Raw genomic sequence first — 25,547 nt, forward strand, 5'->3', positions numbered from 1 at the left:
ATGGTCATGGACATCCTCAGCTACATCAGAACCATGTCCAGCCTGATTTTGAATGTTTCCAGGGATAGGTAATCTCTCTATATTCCAAATGGAAATTCTTTAAAGTATATACATTTAGAATGGAACAACTAAGATTTAATTCAATAAATAATTTTATTTAATAAGAATGGATATTTCAAGTAAAACTAAATTTGAATTAAAATATGATTAAGCTAAAGACTATTTTATGATCTACATAAAAATATCTACCAGTATAAAACTGTGTTCCTTAAAATGCAGATGTAGGAATTCCTTAAAATTCAGAAGTAAGATAAAACATACAATCATAATGTTCAGTATTAACATGGGAAAGAAAAAATTATGCCAACATACACTAACAATATTTTGTTAGACCAGATGAAGTACAGAAAGAATGAAACGGGAAGAGAAAACCTCATTTTCTGGCACACAAGCTCTTCTTCCAAGGGTAGATGTCCGTGCGCTTCTCTGTCTTGCAAGCAGAAAAGAGTTTCTGAACCACTGGGTTCGAAACAACATCAACATTATCATCATTCAATTGTCAGTTTCTATTTGAAACACATTATGAAGCTTGGCTGCAATTCTCTGAAGGAGGTTGCTTCCAGATCTCACTCTTCTGATGGCCAAACACCTTCCTTTAATAAGCACTGAAGATATCTGCAATTATGCTAGATGGCTGATCAGTGTTACAATTTTTCCATTCATCCTTATTCTTTTTGTTATTATCTCTCATTTATTTGAATGAGCTTTTTGTGTTTGTTACTAAACAAGCTATCTTTAAAGAATTCAATTTGAATAATGGTAATAATTTAGCAAAAACACTAAACAGCCTGCACAGGTTTTAACGTGCCTTCACAGAACACTAGTGCTAGTTTCCTTCTGGAATGAGAGTTAACTCAGTTTGAGACCAGAGCCTCTGAGCTCCTCTGAAATATGTGGCAAAGGCCAGCCATATTTAACACACAGAAGCTTTTGACACTCTTTAGCTAGCAGCATAATCAGGCACTATCTTTCCCAGTGTAAGCCTGTCTCAATACTCACCATAGTTTTCATTTAGCAACTGTTAATTCCTACAGCATTTTACCCACATAATTTCACATGTCACCACCTGATCTATTTACCTGCCCAACTTTTTCTTTGCAGCACCCACATGAACACACATTTCATGAACAGACCACAGAAGAAGGAGAGAATTAATGTCTCTAGACCAACAATTCCATGCATAGGACCACAATGCTCTATTACAACAATTTCCTCTTTCAATAACTACCTACTTTCAAATTCCTGCAAGACGAAAAGCAAAGGTCCACCAGCTGCCAACACTGTGTATCCCTGATTTATTCTCAGGATATAATTAATGACTGTGTCATAAACCATGAGCAGACAGGGAAAAAGTAGAATGATAGAGGATAAAACGTCAAAGGAATGCTGCTCATTCCTCCAGCATTATAGCAACAAAGTCTCTATGTAACACTTCTTAACAGTTTAATTCCCATGTTTTTCCTTTGAATAAAAAAGAATGTCAAATCAGAGAGTGCTTCAGCCTCTTTTTATTCAGAAATTGGTTTTAAAGTGCCTCTCATCATCTCTCTTTCACATTGAATCTAGACCCCTTCACTGTTCTGTTATCAAACTATCTTCTCTGAAGTTAAAAGCTGTGTTCCCTTTACACTGTCTCATGCAGAAATATAACACTTGCAAAAAGACATAGGGGCCGTCTTTCAATTACTAATCTGAGATGAAACTGCCTTCTCCAAAGCCTTCTGCATGACCCCTTTTACACTGAAGCTGGTAGAAATGCACAGAAGCTCTTTTCTTCCTCCCTTGTGTTAGAGAGAAATTGTTAACTACAAAATGCAGATTGAGAGGTTGGTTGTAAGCATGCCTTTGTGCTTTTCATGCATGAAGATTACTCCATAATAAAAATCTTTTATTGTACCTTCATTTCAGAAACAAGGAAAGTTGCTACTCAGAAAGAGCCCAAAAATTAAGATGATCAGAGAGTCACAGAATATTCTGTGTTGGAAGGGACCCACAGGGATCATTGACTAAAATTCTTAAGTAAACAGCCCATATAGGGATTGAATCCAGAATCTTGGCATTTTTAGCACCATTTGCTAACCAACTGAGGTCTACATCTCAGGATATTTAAACAAGAGAACATTTGGGGAAGAAAATACGCTGCAAATAGGGTATATTCAATACAGTATGTCAATTATCATTAATTAGCATTTATTCAAAGGGGTGAGGAGGCACTTGACTTTTATATCACTGTGTTTTTATGTCCCCCTATAAAAACAGTATTGGTCTCCTGACCAAAAAGACCAAACCTGTTAGGAAGTAGGCTGAGTGCGTCTGAGGCTTCTTTTGTCATGAAGATCATGACCACCCAAAACCAAAAATCATTTTGGTTAATGTGGATGGGCCTCTCTTTCTCTTATGAGCCATTGACATCTGCTAGTACTGGGGGAAATCTCTCCCATTATTCTTTTTCTCTTAAAACATACTTATGGGGCACAAACCTGGTTTTTTATGATCTTCTTGTCAGGTTCTTAATCTCAGAGCTCAGTCATCACAGAGAAGCATAAATATAACTCCAGGCCACCCATCTCTTTATTACAAGAGTAACCGCCCCAAGGTATGTTATCCCACATCCATGGACCATTTTCTAGACTTTTGCCCCTCGATTTTATTTGTATATATCCTCTTCCTCTAGCCTGCACCCACAATATCTGTTACCACTGAAATACTCGTTACAATTTCAACTTTGCAAGATCAACACAAGGGATCATAGACACACCATAACGCACTGATAAATTGTTAAACACTCTGAAAAAGCGGTTTCATAATTTTTAGATAACTTAGAATGGAAGTTTCTCTCATCTTGTTTTGTCCTCGTCAGCTGATATGACTTTTGTGGGGAAGAGAAGAGGACATGTCCCAGGTAGATCTTGTTCTAGTGAAGTCCTAGCACAAGTAATACCAGTGGTGTTACGGCATTTTTCCCTCTAGCATCACACCCCAATAGGATGAGAATCTGCCACAGCATTCTTGCTCCTTCACCCACATCTCTCCCAGGACACATTGTTCTTGCTAAGCTCTTGTAATTTTCTTATAAATTGTCCAGAAAAGGACAATGCCAATTGGAGAGACAGGAAGAATAAGCACAGACTTTCCACCCCCTTTCACTGATCAAGCAGAGGGATCATTAGCAACATCAGGGACTGGTGTGGTAGAGCAGGACACTAAAACTGTGCAACAACAGCAACACCCAATTATTTTCATATCCTTTGGAATCATTCACCTTTAGAATTACAATACAATCTCTCTGTGAATAATGTATATTTTAACACTTATAGCCTCCTGAAATATTTATTCCGTAAGTTTTATTCCACATACAAAAATTAAAACTATTCTGGAAGTCTGAGCCACCTACCATAAAGACACTTAAACAGGAGCTGCAATAGCAACACTGGAGCTATAATTCTCAGTTATTGAAAACAGAGTTTGTGATCTGGCTCATATGTTACCTTCATGGTGGTTACGTCTGACATGTCTTTACTATTGCCTTTATTTTAAACCAAATATAAGCACTGAAAATCTTACCAAACAAGGAGTCCACTTTAAGAACATGTGAAATTCAAAGCATTAAAGTCTCCCTCATTTCCTTTTCAGTGCTTTTTAACTTTTTACAGTTAAAATGTACACAGTATACTGTGCATATGGAATATGCAGAGTAGCAAGAAGAAAGCAAAGTAGAAAAAGTGTTGTGGCAGCCAAAAATATAGAGGGCCTGATGAAAAATAATGAACTCACCTGTACTGACAACAGTCTGGGGTCTGACTTTGCTGATGTTGTATTGTGCTTACCTGGAAGAATAGGCTGACCCTGCTGTAAAACAGGAAGCTCCACAGATATTTCTCCATCAGACTGGTCCTTGGCCAGCCATCGGTTTGCAGGGAAAGAGAACTGCTCCCCTGAGAAAAGGTTCAGCAACTGCACCTAAATAGCACCAACAATTCCAATTTAACTTGCTGATCTCAGAGCAGATGAACAGAACATAAAATGTGTGGGATGCTGTTGAAATCTGTGCAGGTAGAGCTTTGCAGATAACCACAAAACTATGGGTTTAGAGCATTTCTGCTCCAGCTGCCCAAACTTGACTTTTCACTGTCATATTTGAAAGCTCAGGGCAGAGTAACTCAGGTGCAACCAAGAAACACATTTTTGTCAGCTCAGGAGCATTCCCACAAGCTCCAGCTGTTGTTCCAGCTGGCACATCCATGGGGGCTGGCACTAGGTGGCATGGCTTACCACAGACAGAACTTCTCACCAGGAAGCTTGTCAATGCTTGTATCTCTATTCCTTACACTTTTATCAGAACAGGAATTAAAGGGGCAGGTTGTAATTCTTCAGCACTCCCTGTGACATAAATAAACCATAAAGTGCCCCAACTAATCCCAGCACCAATTGAGGCCTACATAATGCCCTACATTATTTTCTTCCATGCCCAGGTTCAAGCATGTAGCAGCAAAAAGACCATATGCAAACCCGCTGAAGGAGGAAAAGAGGTTACTTTGTACTTCAAAGTATTCCTTAGTAAGCACTTCAGAGGCTGCTGTATGTTCTAATAGTCCCTGATTATGCTAATTTATACCCGTATCTACACTAGATTTTGGATCGGCAGAGAGAAGGGAAAATACTCCTACTTGTAGTTCCACCCTGTGCTTTGCAGAATCTAATCTCCCTAATTTGAATATTGAACAAACTTAGATTTACTGGAAACATTTTTATCTCTTTTGCTGCTTGAATATTAAACTTTAAAGACAAAGAATCCTCTCATCTGAAAAACCTGGAACACCTTAGCCTGTCAGCATCTGGTGATGAAACCTGAAAGGGAAATTTGGCTTAGCAAAGCAGCACTTTTTCCTGGTCTGATATCATCTCGGTGCAGATACAGACACAGAAACCATGTGGACCCTGATGGAGGACTAATGTACATAACTACCAGAAAAGCTCTGAGTTGTAGAAAATGCTCTTTTCATTTTAGTTAATCCCAAAAAAAATATAGGTTTCCCAAGAAACAGTGATGCTAAGTGTCTGTAGGTTGTTCCTCTTGTTTGAAGTCTAGAAATCAATGACTGTATTCCTTTGTCTCTGAACCATAAAAAACACTATCGGTAAGGTTTGAATGTATTTCCTTTGGTTTTTTTTCTTTTCTTTGATTTTCTGCCCAAAATTGCAAAGAAGGAATGACCTGGCACTGGTACCACTCCCTAAAATCTGTATCTGATTGACTGAGATTCCATAAAAAGACAATTAAAATTTATAAATAAATAACTAGTGGACACACTGAAGTGTTGCAGTGTTTAAAATTTTACTGTTGATTTCAATTAATATATCCTAGGTGGAAAGAAGGTTAATAATAACTTTTCATTTTTTTCTCTTTCCTTTTATTTTTTGTTAGACTTCCTCAGTCTCATTTTTAAATGTCTGTCTCCAAAACTCAGTACAGCTGGAAAACTAATAGCTAAGTTTTATAATCAAGCAGTCATCAATCACTTGAATTGAAAGATATATAATCCCTATAATTCTATTAGGAAATCTCTTAGAGTGATAACAGTTTAGTCCTAGATAGGCAATATTTCAGTGTAGACATGAACTGGTTAGAGGTGTGAACTCACAAGATCTTGCCTAAACTTCAGTTAACACTTCTCAGATCTCTTCCTTCTGAGTCACGGGCCCAGGTAAGCATCATAGCCACAGATTTTTACTTCAGTGAGCACTTTGCATTTGATAGACCTAGATATACCATGAAGTATAACTTAAACATTGAGTTTACCAGCAGCTTCTAAAACTCTTCATAAACTGCAGTCTCTTAACTGAAAGATAAGAAGCTCTGCCACAAAGATGGAAGGTTTTCAGGCATGCATAGGCTATAATTGGCATACATAGTATCACACTGGATATTAGGATAAAAGTCAGATCCTTTAATTTCCAGTCCAGAAACCTCTATACCATGCTTCCTAACCAAACCTTGAAATGCACCTAGCTCATTCTCTTTGCTTTATTATATTTGCTTAACCTGCATCAAGATATTTTTTACATAAGGAGGGAAAAGGAGCTCTTGTCTTTTTCTTGTCAGAGACACAAAACTAGAAACATTTGCAATGTAACTCTTGTGCTGTGCATAGGGACCCATAGGTATCAGCTACAGATTTGGGGAGGACTTGTCTAGGCTGGGTTCCATGACTTCAAGGGTTTAAACAAACTCCAGGCACTATTCTTTGTAGCATACAAAGACTGTAGAAGACTCAGACTATAGCAGCTAAGTTAAGCAGTCTTCCTTGCTGCCCAGCCACACATTTTTAAAGAAATGTAATATATTAAATTGCAAACAGGCAACCCCAGACATCATAAGCTGCTTTAACTCCACACAAAACCATTCCTTCATAAGTAATCCCTTAAATGAAGGTGAAAGCATTTGATGAGGCTAATATAATCCTAGGGATTTTTTTCCTCTATTCATATTTTGAACCCACTGTCATAGTGACTGCTTTCAGACAGGTAAAATTCTTCCTCATTGCTTTTACCTCTTTGCAGTGCCAGGCAGGGGAGTTTCCTGCATTTGTATGTCCTATACGAATTTTGTAGAGATGTCCTATGTTCCTAGTATTAACCTGTAAAAGAAACATAATTATGAAACACATGTGACAGAAATTGATTTAGTAAATATAAGGTGAGACTTTTAATTCGAGGAGTTAAATATTCTGACATTTAAACCAGACTTTCCAACATATTTCACTTCAGATAATTCTTAGATATTTGGGTCTTCTAAAAGAGAGCTCTCAAAAATCACATTGGCCTGCCAATCCATTTAAATATCCAGGAAGTTCCTGCAGTAATTCCTGGCTGAATATTTGCCTCAGTGGGAGATGAATAGAGACCATACATACAACTAAAAAACAAAAGTGTCTTGACCATAAAACCTGTCTCAGTTTAGCATCTATACTAGTAACTTGCTCCAAAAATTATTTTGGCTCCCATATACCTCTGAGTTTCTCCCTACCCCTCCAGGAGTGTCTGCCTTACAATTTTTTTGGAAACAATTGTGTTCAGCTTTGATGCTTCTTTTTACAAAACAATTCAATTAAATCAAGTTAAAAAGCTGTATTTGAAAGATTAGCTGTTCGGCAGGCTGTATGAATATGACCAGTACAGATAACAGGGTGCTGAGGGAATAACTTTATGTGAAGGTTATTCAAACAACCTTACTATGAACTTAAGTGTAGAAATAGAAAGCTTATCTTCAAGGAACTGGAAGTACACCATCAGTCTTCCTTCCTCACTGTATAATTTATTTTTTTACAATGTAGGCTTGATTTTCTCTCTTGTTGTTTTCCATAGAATTAATTTGCATGTTTTCATTGACATTGTATAGATGGGTGTGAACTGAGTTACCTGTATCATGGATTTTCCTGAACTTGGTGTTATAAATTATAAAGAGGCAGAGCAGCGAGGACAGACCACAGTTATGTGCAAATATAGTGCACTCAGAGAGCCTTTTCTCTTTCTATACATTTCAGAGTAGGCTCTCCTTAATTGTATTCAATGCTATGGGTGCTTGCCTAACAGAGGAATCCTAGATCTCAAACAATGGACCGTCCTCCATATTTTGCACTTAAATGTCATTGTGACTTTTAAGTGGTGAAATTAATTTCAGTAATGGCAACAGGAAACAGCCAACAACATCTGCTGTGAAGAGGGTCTTTTAATCTGTCAGACCTGCTTACTTGTTTTATCCACTCCTTTCAATCTGGCTGGTTTTGATATCATGGATGGAGAATGACATTTTTTTTATCAGGGGTGCTGGATTCTTCTGAGGAAAGGGATAAAACTGCACTTCCTGCATCCCAAACATCTACAGGCAACTGTGGAAAAGGTGAGCTCTTTATCAATGCTGGCATCAAACACCTTTTCTCAGAAGGGGAGTTGCTACACTGGATACTAATGATGGAAGCATCTGTTTGTCATATGGCCCTATAACAGACACATGTAGACAGCCCCTATATACACACTAAAGCTATGCAGATTGTGATAAAGGACCTAGTCTGGCTCACCTAAATCACCCATTATAAGACTGAGCAAGAATTTGTTTGTGTAACTGTAAGCAGAAGTAGTTTCAGATAGATTTATTGCAGGTATAAAATTTGCCTCTATTTCAATAAAGCAGCAGGTGTTTAACAAGGTTAAAATTTTACTCCATATGCTAATTTTTCACTTCCTCATTTAATTTTTAATATTGTAGCCCTGTTTCAAATTTGAAAATGAAAAAAGTATCTGTTGTATGTTTATTGAAATTTTCTTGGGCACAATGCAAATAAAACAGTAGTTGCTCTTCAACAGACAATAAACATGTTGAATCAAATAAATTTTGGATAAGTGAGTGGGAAAGGATACTAAATTTAGCTCTACATTTAAGTCTTGTTTCTCATTTCTAGACATAGGCAATACACAAAAAGCTGCCTTTTATCACACAGAATTTGAAATGTCATGTGATCTGGCAGGAAGCAAGAGGGCAACACAATGAATATATATTACTTACTGTGAAGATGTCTTCATTGCCTCTCTGAAATAATTTTCCCTTCTCTCCATCAAGAAAAAGAGGACCTGAACTGCCACGATCCCCATACAATGTAATATAAACCTTTGAGCTTGTTCCTGCAGATGGTACATCACTGGTGAGGACTGACACATTCCATTTCCTAGCTATCAAAAGATAAAAAGACTCGCTGAATTACTTAAACTCAAGATTCTTAAATAAAATGCATTTGGTAATCAAAATTCTAAGTAATAATGTGTCAATGAATACAGAAATGTGTGTCACAAAATTACAGCAGGCAAATATTGAGTTTTCTATATTTGGCATGTCAAGAAACATCAGGCGGCATTCATACCTTTTATTCTAAATGTCCTATATGACCAAGTCAAATTTAAATGAACAGATATCACCTTTCAATGACAGTTTTGAAATACTGTATTAAATACGGGGTTCTCTTTACTTAGAATATATTAGCTCTACTCAATGCAGTGCTGTGTAATGACAGCCTTGGCACTCGTCACTTTAAACATTAGGGACCCTGAAAGCAAATTAGCTCTACTGAAAAAGAGCTGTTTAAGAAAGGATCTGTATCTCTGCAAAGGTGTGATCAGCTACACAGATGTAACAGCTTGTTTGGAACACACTGAAGCTTTACCAGCACAGGAAGAACTTTGATCTGTTGGAGAAAATCCAGATGAGGTCAGCTAGCTGATCTGCTAGGAGGAAAGTCTGAGAGAATTGGGTTTATTCAGCCTGGAAAAAAGAAAACTTCAGGGTGGCCTTCCAGTAACTGAAAGAAGCCTACAGGAAAGATGGAGAGGGACTATTTACAAGAGCACGTAGTACAGGAAGAGGGGCAATGGCTTCAAATTGAAAGACAACAGTTTTAGATTAAAGATTAGGGGAAAATTCTTCACTGTGAGAGTGGTGAGGCACTGGAATATGTTAAGCAGAGAAGCTGTGGACGTCTCAGCTCTGGAAGTGCTCAAAACCAGGCTGGATGGAGTCTAAGTGGAAGGTATCCCTGACAACTGCAGGGGTGCTGGAACTAGGTGGGTCTTAAGGCCCCTTGAAACCCAAATGATTAATTCAGCTCAAATTAGCTGGTGATTGAATTCCTTGTTTTGCTTTGCTTGTGTGTGCCTCAACCCATGAATCTTCTCTATTTTTCTCTCTCCAATCTTGCTGGTAGGGAATTAAGCAAGCAGCTGAGTGGGGCTTAGTTCTGATTAGGCCTAATCTGTGACACAAGGTGAGAAAATTGTATTAACTATTCCCCATAACTCTTACAGTGCATCAACATTGCAATTAGATTAATGACATTTTCTATTATTAGTACTATAAAAGTCAAGGTATTTGTTTAATAGTGATACATTGAAAAATTAAATTATCTTCTTTTCCTCTGACATCCTTATAATTAAGAGAAATATGACTTATACATTTCAGGTTAGAGGAAATAGAAAAAAATATTTATATAGGAGAAAAACTTGAGAAAATATCTGATTTTGTTGATAGATACCGAGGAAAAAGACTTTTTAAAGTAAATTACTATGATGACTTTGGGACACATGTATATAAAATAACCATGAGCATGCTGAGGATGGAAATTAGAAAACATTCAAGACAGACATCAGAAGCAGGACTCAAGCTCTAGAACATCTCTCTGGTGAAGCTGTAATGACTACAGAGAAAAATATTTAAAATGAGACTTACTACTAAGTGGAATTACTTACCTAATTGTGTAATTTCCTTCTAGCAAGCAGATAAACTAGATAAACTAAGAGTTTCTGGGACTGTGATCTGTATGCTATGTTGGCTGTTTCTTTTTAAATTATGGCAAGAGAAAAACTGAATTCCTTCCAGATGTATGATATACTCTCTATAAAACTCAGAATACTCACAGAATGCTTTTCTATCCTATTAAAGTAGCTCATATTACTCCTCATGGTGTTTTTGCCTCTGTCAATCAGTGCATTCCTCTAGCATTGCGAGGTTCTTTCTTCAGCCTTCTCCAATCTTAACTATGAAAACAATCTTATTTTATCTGTGCATCTCACACACCTTATAGTCTCTATTTTTGCTTCACGTTGCACCAGGTGGGGTTTAGACTGGATTTCAGATTGAATAGGACAAATTACTTCACTGAAAGGGTTGTCAAGCATTGGAGGCTGTCCAGGGAAGCGGTTGAGTCCCCAGCCCTGAAGGTATTTAGATGTGTAGATATAGCACCTGGAGATATGGCTTAATAATGGTGGACTTTGCCATTCTGGGTTAATGGGTGGACTCAGAGATCTTTACTAACCTAAATGATCCCACAATTCTCTGATCTTCACTGTACCACTAATGAATATATAAATCCTATGACAGTATGGTACATCTCACTGTCAACCTTTTGTCCTGCTCTGAGGTGACCATTTTATTCCTTCTCTTTCAGTTAACAGAAATCAAAACCAAGTCTTTCAGTTAATATTAATTTTACTGCTTACTATGATCTCTGCTAATTGTGTCCTGAGGGAGTTCCTCACATCTCATGTTCCAATGCTTAGTTTGCTCAGTAACCTTTAGTAACTCAGTAATAAAGATCTGATTGAAGGCTCCTGAACCTGGATCTGGAAACACTGAGGTGTTGTGAATGCAGCACAGAGTGCTGTAAATCCAGCAGAAAGACTGTGATGGAGACATATATAGCTGTTAATTTACCTATAATTTAGACATTATTTACAGCACAGAATTCTGTATGACATACAGATGGATTCTAGCAATTTTGAGTTGCATTTTTCAAACAAAGGTTTTATTTCTGTATCAACATGTAAAGGGATGAAAAAATACCATTGAGATTCCTCACTTGGAGCAGTTCTAAAACGTGTGGAGGAGGACACCAAAGGAAGTGGGGATAGACAGAGGAATGTCAGAAACAAGGGCAGCATAGGAAATAACACACAGCTATCTGGTGTAAAATATATTAGACAATACATCTTGATTTAGAGTTATTATTTTATTACATAGTAGACACCGCTTCAAACAACAGAAATATATAATTTATTTAGGAGGGAATATATCAGCCACTGGACATCTAAAAAAACTAAGCAGTGCTTCTAGGTTTCCTACCTGTGCTACAAACCCCTTTTGCTTCACATCCAACTTCTACTTCCCTTCCAAGCGCCTTCTGTCCCACATAGACATAATCTTGGGCTCTGGGCCAAGAGGAATTTGCATCAGCCTTTTATTAGGTCCCTTTGGATAACCAAAGGATCATGACCCAGGACTTATCACAGCATGCACATGCTAGTTATTCGAGACAAGAGTCTTCAAGAGTACAGAATGGCCATTCTTTACCTGAAAAGCAACACTTTATTTTTTCAGGTATATCTCTGACTTCATTAACAATGAAGAGGGGCACTGTGCAGTATTAGGAAATAAGATCTAACCAAAAAACCTAAACACTCTCCCTAACCACAAAATACCTTAAATATTTTCCAATTTCATGTGCAACATCATTTACTGAAAATTGTAAACCATAGGTGCTTACTACATACATGTAGTATTAAAAAAATGCTGTAAACAAGTATCCAAACTCTAACAACAGATTGAAAGATCCTGGAACATATTGCATATGCCTTGGATTCTCAAAATTCAACATATTTACAAAAAATCAAACAAAAAAAGAAACCCAAAATAAAACAAAACCACAAATACAATCTCTAAAGTACAGACAGAGATTAAGTTAGAACACACAACTAAAACTTTAAGTGTATGTAGAACAATTTAAAGAGTAAGTGGTGCTGTTTCAGAAGGAAATAAATATGGCAAGAGCAATCGGGAAATCCATTGACAGTTGCCATTCTCACTTCCTAAATATGCCCCTTTTCTAGTGTCCTCTGAGAAAAAGAGGCCTCCTTATTTGGTGTCTGGATGCTCCTACATGGAAAAATCTATTTACTCACATACATGTTCTACAGCTGGCCTTTAAAATCTCAAACAGCTATTTTATAATGTATATCATATAAAATTAGCGTGGCTTCTCTTTCCAACTTGTTATTGTATTACAGCATTTGAAGAGTACTTCCTAGTTTTCATTTAAAATTAAACGTATCAGTTGATTTTCTTCTGGGAAAAGCATTTCTACTGAAAGGCAGTTTTCAATCTCCTCTAATGTCCTGGAATATCAATATCGTATCTTAAAGCTTGGGCACGTATTACAAATTTCAGTTCTCAGTTGAAAAAAGCAGCCATCATTTCTCTAAAATTAGATGATTGGTATGCAACTACCTCTTCACAGTTCATATTTCAGTGAAAAATTGTTTCCTAGCCAAGAAATCATTGCCTTAGAAGAACAATTTTCTTCGTAGGGTGGGTCCCATAAAAGTTTAATTAATATTTCTATTTCATCACTGGTATACAATTGCAACTTATTTCTATCTAGTTATTCACACTGGGAGTTTTATTGATTGCACTGTTCAGCAGTTTATTATGTGATTTCTTTTTCTAAAGATGTTTTCACTAAGGTAATGATCTTTATTACAAGTCTTTCTCATTTTTACCGTTTCCACTTTTCATTGTAGAAGAGCAAACTACTTCTTTGTCTTCTTCTGTAGGAAAGGCATTTTTGTTTTTCAGATTTTCAGAGGCTTTATGTTCAATGCTATTTAAGGAAGTGTCACACCTCAGAAATGTTTCAGAATGACAGGTTTCTTCTGGATCTGCCAACATGGGAGAACATTTTTCTACAACAATAGAAATTAAATTTATTCTTAAGGTTTGACATGTCTTTCCTTTGGGTAGCTCAGTATTTGTGCCTGTGATAAGATCACTGGGTATGTGTTTGGATACACTGTTTTGACAATTTCTGGCTTCCATGGGGTTTGTATTCATATCCTTTGTTATCTGTAACTCCCCTAAAATATTTGTATCTTTCAAAGTTGAGGATGCAAGTATCCCAAAATTACTAATAAAATCTAAGGTGTTATCAGCATAAAACCTTTTAAAGATATTATTGACAATCTTATTGATAGAGTTATTCTTCAAAAACACATGATTATTTTTGTCTGTCAAGTCTTGACCTGACCATTCTAAATGTTTGCTCTTTTTGCCCAACAAATATGAACCCAGCTGGTTCTCAATATCAGATGCCTTTTGGTAGGCATATCCTCTCTGTTCCTCATTAATTGGTGTTACTGTTACCATCAGAATTGGACAATGTTGGCCACATATCGCATGGAGTCTATCCAGAGAATCTTCTTCACGAAGAGCACTTCTATCAACATTACTAACATTTGTTGGCTGAGACTGTATGGGTACAGCATTTGAAGGTTTTTCCAATGGATGCACCTTGTTATCAGGCAATCTAAATTCTACAGATGAAAAGGCTGAAAAATTGGTGTCAGCCTGTGTGGAAGTAGAACCTACCATGCTTGATGGATTGGTATTGTCTTTGTTTGGTACAGGAAGGATCTTACCATTGCGACTAGGTTTGCCTTTTATATTTGACTCATCCTGCAAGGGGTCTGAATCACTATTATGAGGCATATTGAAGTAGCTGCAAAAATTTTCAGGGGGTTTTACCATGTCTTCAAGTTCTGAAGAAGGTATCTCATCAAGGGCGGGGTACTGATCCAGATTGCCAAAGTGAGAGTATGGGACTTCATCACTTTCAATTGATGTTGTATCCAAATTACCATACATTCCACTCCGTTCAGGTGGTGATCTTCTTATCAAATGATTTTCTTTCAGAAGCCATTTGCCTTTATCTATCAATATTCCTTCGTCTTCACTAGCCTGAATGATAGGTTGACAATGTTGATTTGGAGATTCCCCTAAATGGTCATTAGTATAACTTGTCTCTTCTCTGTTAAGAGCAGATTGTGGTGCTGGTAAAGGAGTATTTTCTCTTCTTGATATACTATCATCTGTGTTTTCTTTGACTGGATAGTCTTGTGATGGTAGTGAGGAGTGCGACAATTTCTCTGCAGAACAAGACATAGATTCTTGAGAAAAATAAATTATTTTTTCCCCCACTGCAGAGTGGAATCCTTCAGTATCTGCTTGAAATACTTTTGACATATAAGGAAATCCTTTGTGAAAGTCAGGCTTAAATGAAGCTTCTGTCTTGCCATAGAGTCTTTCAATAGTTCTCTTTACATAGCCAGTATTATAATGTTTTTCAAGTGCTTCCTCTCCACTTTCATTGGTCAAGTCACTGGATGCCCTAAAGTTATTATCACTCTCTTCAGTATCTGGTCTGTAATCTGACCAGTCTGAAGTAGCAGGACTTTTTAAGCACTTTTTAATTTGAGAGGCGTCAGAACACATTTTATTCTCCAGTTCTTCTACTTGTAATTTCTGCTCTCCCTCGGTCATGTCACATTCTGTAATTTGCTTTGATTCATAACGAAATGATAATGGAGAGACTGTAGATAACCTGTCAGAGGTTTCCTCAGATATTTCTGCATCTTCTTTGTCACCCTGTACAGAATAATCCTCATTATTACATTCTACAGAGGTTTCAGCATCTAGTGTAAGTTGGTGTTTTGGTGTTTTGTCAGTATCTGCTGACTTTGAATCAACATCCTCATCTTCACTTTTATCAGTACTAACAGGTACAATGCCTTTTTCACCTTCTAACTCAGAAGTATCCTGATCTAAAATACAGTTGTTATCATTAGAAGTTACACTGTGAACTGTGGAGTTAGGTTCTACTGAAGATTCTGACTCTTCATTAATGAATGAGGTATCTTGAGTTTTTTCATATAAATTACCAGGCATTTCTTCATTTCTTTCTGGTGTCTCTACAGCTGATGGAAGGCTACAGGTATTTGAAATCATATTGTTATATTGACCATCTACTTGTGTTTTGGGAGCAGTCATGTCTAAAGTCTCTGTTTCTTTACAAAGATCCCTCTCTATATCAAAACAGCTTTCTGATTCCCCAGTTAATTTTAAAGCTTCTTCAGAATTGACACTGCCCATTGCAATAGAAGGCTCAACTGATTCTTCATGTTCATGCAAATGTGTATCATTAGGAATTTCCGATGTGGGCATATTCTCATGTGTGGAGCCCTGCTTTTCAGGTTCTTTCCTAAAGTGTAATAAGTTATTTTCTGTTGATTGTTGGAGATGTGAGAATACAGTCTTCAGCTCATCAGCTTGGTCTACAGCTGCAGTTTGTTTCAGACATTTTAACTGCGTAAAGATTTCAGAACAACTACAGGGATTTTTTTGCGCATTGTCAGTGATTGTCCCAATCAAACTCTCTCTCAGATTCAGTAAAAGTAGCCAAGCTAGGAGGGCATTGGAGGAAGAACCAAAAGCTGCAGGAGAAAGATCTGAAAACCCACAAGATTTTCCAACGCATCCACTATGTCCTTTCTGCAGACCAAGCAAAGCTGATTGAAGTTCATGCAGCAACATGTTAGACATGCAGTTATTCTGAACTTCAATTCCAATTTTCTCACTAACAATTGTGCAATCGGCTTGAACAGCAACTTCAGATCTTTTTATTTGACATAGGTTGGTAACTTGAATGTCAACTTCTGCCATCTTTTTATCCTTGTCATGTGCTTCATGAAACAAATGTAGCTTACTATCCTGATGAAATTCCGCCTTTAGTAAATACTTGGCTTCTTCTAGTACAGATGCATTAGAATGAATCAAAGAGTCAGTTTGTCTTTCATCTGAATCTTTGTCTGAGTCTTCTGGAATTCCCACTTTACCAATAGGCGTTAATGGTTTTCTTGTTAGGTTATCTCCAAGTGTTTTTCCAGTTACATGCATATTATTTGTGTTAAATCTAGCTTCTTTTTCTATAGAGGCATCAGTATTTTCTTTAGGAGAAGAACAGGCATTGCTATTCTCTGCAGTCCCTTCTCTTTTCTTTATAGGAGGTAAGACAGAGTTTGAGAATGAATTTTTCAGCCAAGTTTGGACGTAGTTTTCACGTGAATGCTCAACAACATTCTCTTGAAAACACTCCTGGTTTAGAGCCTCTAGTGTAATGGCACTTTCTAACATATTTTTCTTACTTACACCTTTACCTAGATTTTTCTTCATCTTTTGCTTTTTCTCTTTCTTTGATAGCAAATGTTCCAGATTATTCTTTTCTTTTTCAAAGTTAAGATTTTTTGGCACTTCTGACAATAGCTTTGATGAGTTAAGTGTCTGCTTGAAAGAACTGGTCATAAGATGTGTGCCTTCTTTCTCAGTATTAAGCATATCCTGACTGTGTTTAGATTCATTGTTTGAATCAGCTGTTATTAGACCATCTTCACTCTTTTCAGTTGAAATGATACTGCTTTTTTTGCCTGACTTCAATTTTACCTTGGCTAACTTCTTGTTATTACTTCTTTTTTTTTTGTTAGATGATGATGACGGTGATCCATTTTGTTCCACCAAATCCTGGTGATTGAACTCACCTTCAGGATGTATGGTTTTGTCTGAATTGGCAGACCCATCATTGTTTCTTACAAAATAATCAGATCCTTTTTTCTGAGGCATTTCAGAATATTTATCCATAGCCTCTGTTGTGGAATCCTGTGTGATATGAAGTCCCTCACTTCTAATCATCCCTGAAATTTCTTGATGCTTTTGACTTTCATATGTACCTTCCTCTAGAAAGCTAGATGATTTTCTTTTCTTCTTCTTATTTTTGGTGAGGGATGAGGCAGGCTGGTTATTCTCAATGGGCATTGTCATCACAGATTCAGTCCTGGCATTGATTTGAGTCTCACTTTCAGTAACAGTAGGAAAGAATCCAGTTGTTTGATTTACTTTCTCCGTTGGACTCTTACTACATGGAGGTGCCATCACTTTCTTCTGGCTATGCCCAGCACAGGCTGGATGCACTGAATCCTGAGAAACACCTACTAAATCAGCAGCTTGGCATTTTATTTCTTCTTTTGACTGACATAATTCTGAATATGTAATGAAAGAACTCACTGACCTTTTTATTTGTTTAATATCACATGACTTGTGGATGTGATCTGCTGTACCTGGTCTAGCTGTCTGGTAAGTTTTTGACAATGGTGTGAAACCACTGATGTTGGCTTTGGAGGTTGATACTAAACTACTATATGCACCTTGTCCCACAGCTGATTTCTCCAATATATTCTGTACCAATTCATTCTCATTAGGCACTTCTAATATCTTCCTATTTGTGGTTTCTATTAACTCACTACTTTTGTGGCTTACTTTAAAAAGCATTTCTTCCTTTATATTTTCTGAAGACATCTTTAATAAAGCATTGTCATTGACCTCATTAAACTTTGGATTACTGACACTTGATTTTTTTCTGCTTGAATGAGCTACCATGCAATACTCAGATGTTTTTTCTCCATTCTCTATTTCCTCACTGTAGGAAAACTGTCCTATTGTCTTCTCTTGAACCTCTTTCTCAGATACCAAGGTGACACTTTCAACTACTGCTTTCTTTTGTCTAACACGCCTTGGCCCAGGGGTGGGAGGCCTATAAAAGTGAGGCTTAATATTTTCCTCAGGTACATTGCTTACATCTAAATCTGCAGAATTGTTCTTAGAGACATTACAATCAGCAGTTTTCAAATCAGGTTCTGATTCTTTTTCTGACACTTCCTCATTGGATTGCTGTAATAAGTCTTCCCCTTCTTTATTGCAGCTCTTCAAAAATGGAGCATCTTTTGGATTCTTACAATCTGATATATTTATATTGGATGAGCAGTCTTCCACCTTCATTGCAGAAGAATTGCAAATGGAGATGTTTTTGTCATCAGAAAGTCCAGCACGACTTACAGTGGTTGTCCACTTAATGGTTTCTTCCTCTTTAATTTTGAATCGAACTTTCATTTCCACTGTGATACTGCCATCTTGATTAATGTGAACAGATTTCTCAATGTCATCTTGATACCGTGACACAGATAAATCTTCACCAATAACTGACCGATTTCCTCCTATCCCATTATGGCTGTCAAGAACATAGGAAGACTCTGAGTTGTTATCATTGCTGGATCCTTTATCAGAACAAACTGAGAATATCTGAGATCTTGAACTAGAGTCCATTTCAGTTCTCACTACCAATAATTACATTGAAAGAGCACAGATTCATTCAGTAGACAGAAAGCAGAGCAGACAAATATCATGGATAAGGATCCAGATGATGAGATAGCAGACAGGCAACAAATGAAAAAGAAGAAAGGAGAAAAATTAGTATTAAAGATGTTAATGAAGTTTGTTATTTTACATACTTTTTTTTTTTTTTTGCATTAGAAAGTACAGAAAAAAATGGGTAATCTTGCTATTCATCTATGAAGTTTTCAGGGAAAGATATGTAAGAAAGTCTTAATAAAGAATTAAGGAGTTAAATGCTTGTCAACTTATTTTTATTTTACAATAAGTTCTTTCTAATGCCAGAACTACAGTCTTATTTGAAGCTCCAAAGTCTAAAAAAGATTATACTTTTTTATTTTTAAAAGTGTCATATTTTACTTTACTCATTTTTATACTTAATTAAGAGATGAGGTTGCCTTGAGCTTTTCAAGGGATTCAGAGGTGCCCACTTGTTTGGGCTTCAAGCTACCAGCTTTACTTCCTCTTCATGCTTTGGTGATCATTAATATATCACTTCCAATTAGTTCTTACAGTTAGTACTAAAACATGTCAGTCAAGGTCAATATGTATGTCCTTGGGCTTAATCTAACAATCTACAGTACAAGAATAACTACTCTTTGTAATGTCATGAACATGTGAGGAAAGGGTTCATATCCAATCCTTCTGTGAAGAAGTAAACATTGAAGTTCTTGAACTTCTTGTAAAATCTCAAGTTAAATCATGACATTTTGGAACACATTTGTGTATATGTACTGCAGACAATGGTGCAAAACTCAGCAAAGCCTATGAGAATACTTCTAGACTTCAGTGATTTTTGAATGTGGCACAAAACCTGGTAGCATACACAATATATATTCCCACAATATGTTTTGATTACTATGCAATAACTTGGGTCTTTAAAAAATTTATTTTATCTCTCCCTCACAGTTGTCGCTGAAGAGTTGAGAGCTAAAAGAACATAAGAATAAAGTTTTGCTGTCTTCCAAGGCCTTCTGTGTGTGCAAGGGAAACAGTGCAGGTACACCCACACTATGGTATGAACAATTGCTACTGATATCTAAATATATATATAATCCATCACTTAATACATAGGTTTCACTTGCAAAAAGCATTTTAACACATGTAATATTAACTTCTCTACATTTCTTGAATTTATGTTGGTTTGTTTTTTTTAATTGGTCTCACTTTTCCAGTAGTATATTACTGTTACAGAAGCTTGTTTATAACTTCAGACAAATGGCTTTGCAAGCTTCTCAAGCATATGCTTTACTATGAACTAAATAAGAAACAGAACTTTGTACTAATTCCTCTAACACAGACCAGAACTTTTGCTTCACAAAGAAAAAGTCTCACCTTTACTCTCTCAGGAAATGAATTTGGAACAAAGATGATGAAATTTCATTTTCCATGCTTTTATATCATCAAAGATTATCTCCTACACCTGATATTTTTTAAATTCTCAGGTTGAAGACAAAAAGAGGGTTTTTTTTTTCCTCCCTCCTTTTGTGATTGCTGTTGACTAAGAATTAGAAGCCGGAGATAATCAGATTCAACAACTCAGTTTTTCTACAATTGCAAGACTCAGTCTTTGTCTCAAAGCAGAATCTAGGTAGGATTTTTGTTTCTGCAGAACTTTCATTCTCAACTTTCATTCTTACTCATTCTCTCTTGCCTCATTAGTTATGCTCTGCAAACAGGTTTCAAGCTGTGCCAGTCAAAGTACATGAAAGCTGAAAAAAACTAAAATTAATAGCTTGGTGGGGAGATAATAAAGTGCAAGGAATGTGAATGGAACTCCCTCAAGCAAATGGAAATCAAATGTCATATATTAAATGCTCCATGATACTGTCAGGGTTACTGTAGAAAGTCCCAGTACAGTAACAATTACAGAGCTCCCTGGTTCTCCAGTACAGCATGAAGCTGTAGCAAGAGTACCTCTGGGTTAAGGAAGATCCTGGACACAGTACCTCAGCCTGGCAGGATGCTCTAATGTCAGGAATTCCCACAGGACCTAAAGCTCTGATACTGCAGCATTTCATTTCCCTCAGGCTATTCATCTGGCTTTAGTTTCCTCAGGCTATTCATCTGGCTTCTCTGCAAGAGCTCCTCATGCTCTTGATCATCCACTGGCCACTTCACACTCTTCCTGATCTTATCAGGGAAGCAATTCAGTGAGTAATCAAAGAGAAAGCATATACTTGTGTATCTTTTCCTAACCTTATTTTAAAAAAATATATAACAGCTATAAGGATATAGGACTGAATAATATTCTGTTTGGTCAAAAGCAGCTTCAAAAACATGATGAATTTCTGAGTGGATGGATGCTATGCTACTTTTCCTACTTATGTGGAGCATGTGACAAGAGAAGAAGAGTAAGTCGTGACAAGCCAAATCTCCACTTGTTAAGTTCTGAAAACTGAACAAAAGTTTTGCCCAAGCAATTCAATGAGAGCCTGAAGTAGCCTGAGGTTTTACTTTTACCACTGTTGTTCTTCATTCTGACACAAAAAAATTAATAACAATGGCAATCAAACAAATTAAAGTGAAATATACTTGTAAATTTTCATCCATCTTCTAAGTCTATCAGAAACAAAATATGCATACTAGCTAAGTACTTAGCAGAAACTTGCATTTTAAAAAGAAAATTGACACTTTGATCTTTCATAAGCTTATAGAGGAGTCACATCAGATATAAACAGTTTCAACTGGCCTTTCTGAATATCCTTGATCCTAGTAAAATTGACACTGTTTATGTCTTATGCTAAGAGAGATAAATTAATAAAATACAAATTAATTCAAAGAACTTACTCTTTTCACTTTCTGACTTGGCATTTACTTTTGGGTACACACGATTTCCAATTCCAAGGAATTTAGCAGGTCTCAAATACCCAAGAGATTCATAATTGCTTGGTTTAAAAGGCTCTCTCCCTGCTGCGACTACAGCTCCAGAGCACAATATCAAGGCCTGAAGATTAGGAACCTGGAAAAAAAAGTAACATTAAATTCTCTGCCTTAGTAACCACCAAAAAATAGTGTAAGAGATTCATCCCTTTCAAGCTTTAATATCTTCTCTCCTTAGTCTCTACATTCATTTGCAGCAGACTATTAAATATCTATTAAATATGTATCACAGCACGGAATTAATTTTTCAATTCCTATAAGGCAATTCTATTTCTGTGAGGATATATCTTGTTACATAAATATATTGGATAATTACTTCAAGAAGCAACTTGGATCCAGATCAAAATTTTCTTACAATTTAAGTGTTTACACATGGAATTTTGTTTCATTGTTGCACAGTGACAGTTCATAGTCATGAAATATAAATATGCATTTGGAAGTAGATATACATATGAAGACATGGAGGAAAAATTCAGAATACAGCACAAGCAGTTGACTCATACTTCTACAAAGGACATAGGACACCATCACAAAGTATTAAGCTTTGGAAAAGACCTCTGGAGGTCATGAAGTCTAACCCTCTACTCAAAGCTGATCTGACTGGATCAAGATGCTCAGAGCCTTGTCTGACAATTTTGACTGCATATTCCAAAATACATTGCAAATTAATGCTTACAAACCGTACTTCACTAACTTGTAGGTAATATGAACAGTTTCCCAACCTAATACATTATTTCAAAAAGTGAATGGTAAACAGGAGATGTCTTATGAACTCTCTGAGTTCTGCACAGATTTCTCTTTCTAGATACCTGCTAAATGTAACCATAAGTGTTTTCCTGTGGTTAAACAACAGACAGAAAAATCACTGACATAAAATTATACAAAAGCACATGAGACTAAAATCTGAATTATTAGTGCTGCACCATCTGAGTTTAGAGGTAGAGAAGCTGGCCCGTGGTTTGAAACTATAATAGGCAAAAAGGTGTCAGAGTTCTAAGTCATTAATGGCAAACCACTCTGCATTTGTGCAATGATAAAAGTACCTGTAGACATTAGATGCTATTTATCATGTTCTCAAACATTAAAATCCCAGATAAACAACATTAAGACAAAAAGAAGGTTTTTGTAAATGGGTAAAAGTATATAGTTGGGAGCATGCCTTAAAGAGGCCTGAGTAAGAGAAAATAAAGTGTTTTTTCATTTTTCCTTAAAATGAAATGTGTCCTCACTAACTTCTCTCTGTTGCCAAGATTCCAGTATATTTCCTCCAAGCCAGTAGCCCTTCTGAACTGGTAAAAAGCATGGAAAGCAAACAGATGAAATTTAGCACATCAGCTCATACATCAGGACCGTGTTTCAATCATGGATACAACTTCTTTTTTATTTACAATAATCTACAATAAATCACAAAACAAATGTCAGTACTCATCCCTTTTCTCACCTTTCTGCCATCAGTGGTATAGAGCTTTGCAACTGGGTATTGCATTAACTCACTTATATAATCCAGAAAGGCCTCAAATGTTTGTGTATTTTTCTTTCCCAGAACTATGGTGCGCCTAAGTCTTACATCCCCATTTTTGAAAACAAGCATCTTTTTGGGAGTTGTTATTCTGCTTTCTCGGTGGCCAAACCCATCTTCATTCTGCCTTGCTAATTGCACAGCTCGACGACGAGCGCTGACAGGCCTGCTGATCTGCCAGGGCAGTGGCTTTTTGCTGGCCTGTTCCAGGTTGATGGGCTTCATTTTCCTCTGATGGGAGCAAATATAGGATTTTCCATCTTCCAGATCCTCCAAATTGGTGATGCTGTGTCTCCCTCTTGGTGTACTAATATTCCTTACTCCAAAAGGTAATGGGACCCGTTTGGACAAACTATCCAGCAAGGCATCGAATGTCTTGTAAGACCTGCTATTAACTACCATTTTGATTCCATTAAACTGGGGATCTCCACTTTTATAGAAACAAATCCGTTTTGCCACAACAGGTTCAGTAACATTGAAATGGCGCGTGGATAAGCTCTGCTCGCTCTCGGAGGAGTTTGGATGATTCGCTGAGTAACTGCTTGAAGGTGTTTCACTCATTTTGACAGCAATCTGGAAGAAAGAGAAGATGAATGTAAAACTTTCTCTGTCACTAGTAAAAACATGATCTACATTTTGAAAGGTGCAGGAAGAGGATTTATGAGAAACCAACAGCAGCGTGTTGTGCCAAAAATCATTGGATTTAAATGGATTCAAGCTGTTATCACTAAATTTCACAAAGACTCCAATACTGTCAGATTAAGTTAGCATAGCTCTACTTGCAAGTATTCCCCAAACTCTCCCGTGTAATTTCAAATCTCTTATCGTTTTGGTACAAGAGACAGTTTCTTAGAAGGAGGTGGTTTCTCAGTCCATCCTTTAAGCATGAAGCTAATGACATTTCACATTTAAGATATTTAAGAAAAGTCCTTATTAGGAGAAAGAAATCTGTCCTTTGGTACAAGCTTTTTTTAGTCCAAAATAGCTAAACTGAAAGACAATGCAATTCTGTCTGATCTTATATACTAGTTTCATATCAAGCCAAACCATGGAAATAGAGAAAATCTCCTGATTTACATAACTATACCATAATAAGGCCCAAAACATGTGTTAGAGTGAAGTTTTATCATAAATTGACATATTATTTGCTTTTCTATTACAAGTTTTTTGTCTCACATATTTACTACACAGTTGTATTTATACTGAGAAGAAAAAACTACTGATAAAATAAGGCATTTTTAGCAAAAGAAAAGCCTTTAAGTCCCTCAAAAGGACACAGAAAATTCAGGTATTCTTCAGGAGAAGTAGCCTTGAAATGAAAACATTTAAATACTGGTCTTATAAACAACAAATTATGTTTGACAACCATATTGATAGTCTTCATGATTATAAATAGAGCACCAATCTTTCCATTTTAATCCAATCTAACTATAGATACTGTAATGACAACCCTTTAAGTGACTAAAATAACTATCTTAATGATTAGTTTACTTTCACTAGAACACAGGGTAAAAATTGTCAACTAGCCTCAAGGAAACAGTTTTCGTAGACTTTACTGAAAAGCTACGTAGCAGCTCAGGGAACACTTGTCATCAAAATAAATTAAGTTTTTTGATGATGTAATCTTAATATAGTTGCCATATTGAGTAATGGAACAATCTCTGGTTACCATGTATTTTTTAATGACGCTATGAAACACAGTATTCTGATTATTTCAATACTGCACATATCAATTCTGAAAATGATAAGAAGATGTTTTGCTTCAAGACAGTGAAGGTTCAAATAAAGTTGATAAGATTTGACAAGATTTTATCTTACTGTGTTCTTACAGCTTTTCCAATACTGCTTCAGCTGAAGTGCAATAATACACTGCTTCAGCTCAGGTGTTTTGCCTTCACTAAGAGTTAATTATTTTGAGCACTGATCAGAACACAGGAAGAAATATAAGACATTATAAGACATAATTTTTGCTGTAAAATATACTCCTCTAAGTACTAAAACTAAAAAATAGCCCAACAGGTCTGCACTAGAATGATGTACTCGAAGAATGAATTGAATAATCACAATTCAATTTTAAATAAATAAATACATTTTAAAAGCTTAAAAATGAAAAATAAAAAAAAAAAAAATTAATTAAGGAATAAGCAAGAAGGTTGGCTGCAGAAGCTTACACAACCCAGCTACTGAAATGGCTTATTTCTGTAGGAGGGAGGAGCCCCATTTCAACTGAAACCACTGAGAGCTACAGTTGTCCATTTTTTTTAGCAGATCTACTCATTAGCTGAGTAAATTTTCTCTCTAATTCTATATTGAGAGGTTGATTAGTGAGTTTAGACTAGGGACACAATTTGAACCAGACATTTCATGCTTCATGCCTCATTCTGCTTAGCTGGATCTGCCCAGAGGAAATCTATAAGGGCATTTTTGTTCCTA

At 36.4% G+C, this 25,547-nt stretch overlaps 1 protein-coding gene across 1 annotated transcript in view; it reads right to left on the reverse strand.

Annotated features, from left to right (window-relative positions):
* Positions 1-23,675, reverse strand: part of RP1 (RP1 axonemal microtubule associated) — a 161,373-nt gene extending 137,698 nt beyond the window's left edge. Inside the window, exons 1-5 of the mRNA XM_077784119.1 lie at positions 23,037-23,675; positions 21,503-21,674; positions 8,624-8,787; positions 6,612-6,698; positions 3,888-4,020 (exon numbers count right to left, since the gene is read on the reverse strand). Coding sequence (XP_077640245.1) covers positions 3,888-4,020; positions 6,612-6,698; positions 8,624-8,787; positions 21,503-21,674; positions 23,037-23,675 — 1,195 coding nt within the window. The remainder of the gene's footprint in view (positions 1-3,887; positions 4,021-6,611; positions 6,699-8,623; positions 8,788-21,502; positions 21,675-23,036) is intronic.
* Positions 23,676-25,547: the final 1,872 nt, after the last annotated feature.

This window comes from Lonchura striata, chromosome 1 (assembly GCF_046129695.1).
Source record: "Lonchura striata isolate bLonStr1 chromosome 1, bLonStr1.mat, whole genome shotgun sequence".
Lineage (NCBI taxonomy): Eukaryota > Metazoa > Chordata > Aves > Passeriformes > Estrildidae > Lonchura > Lonchura striata.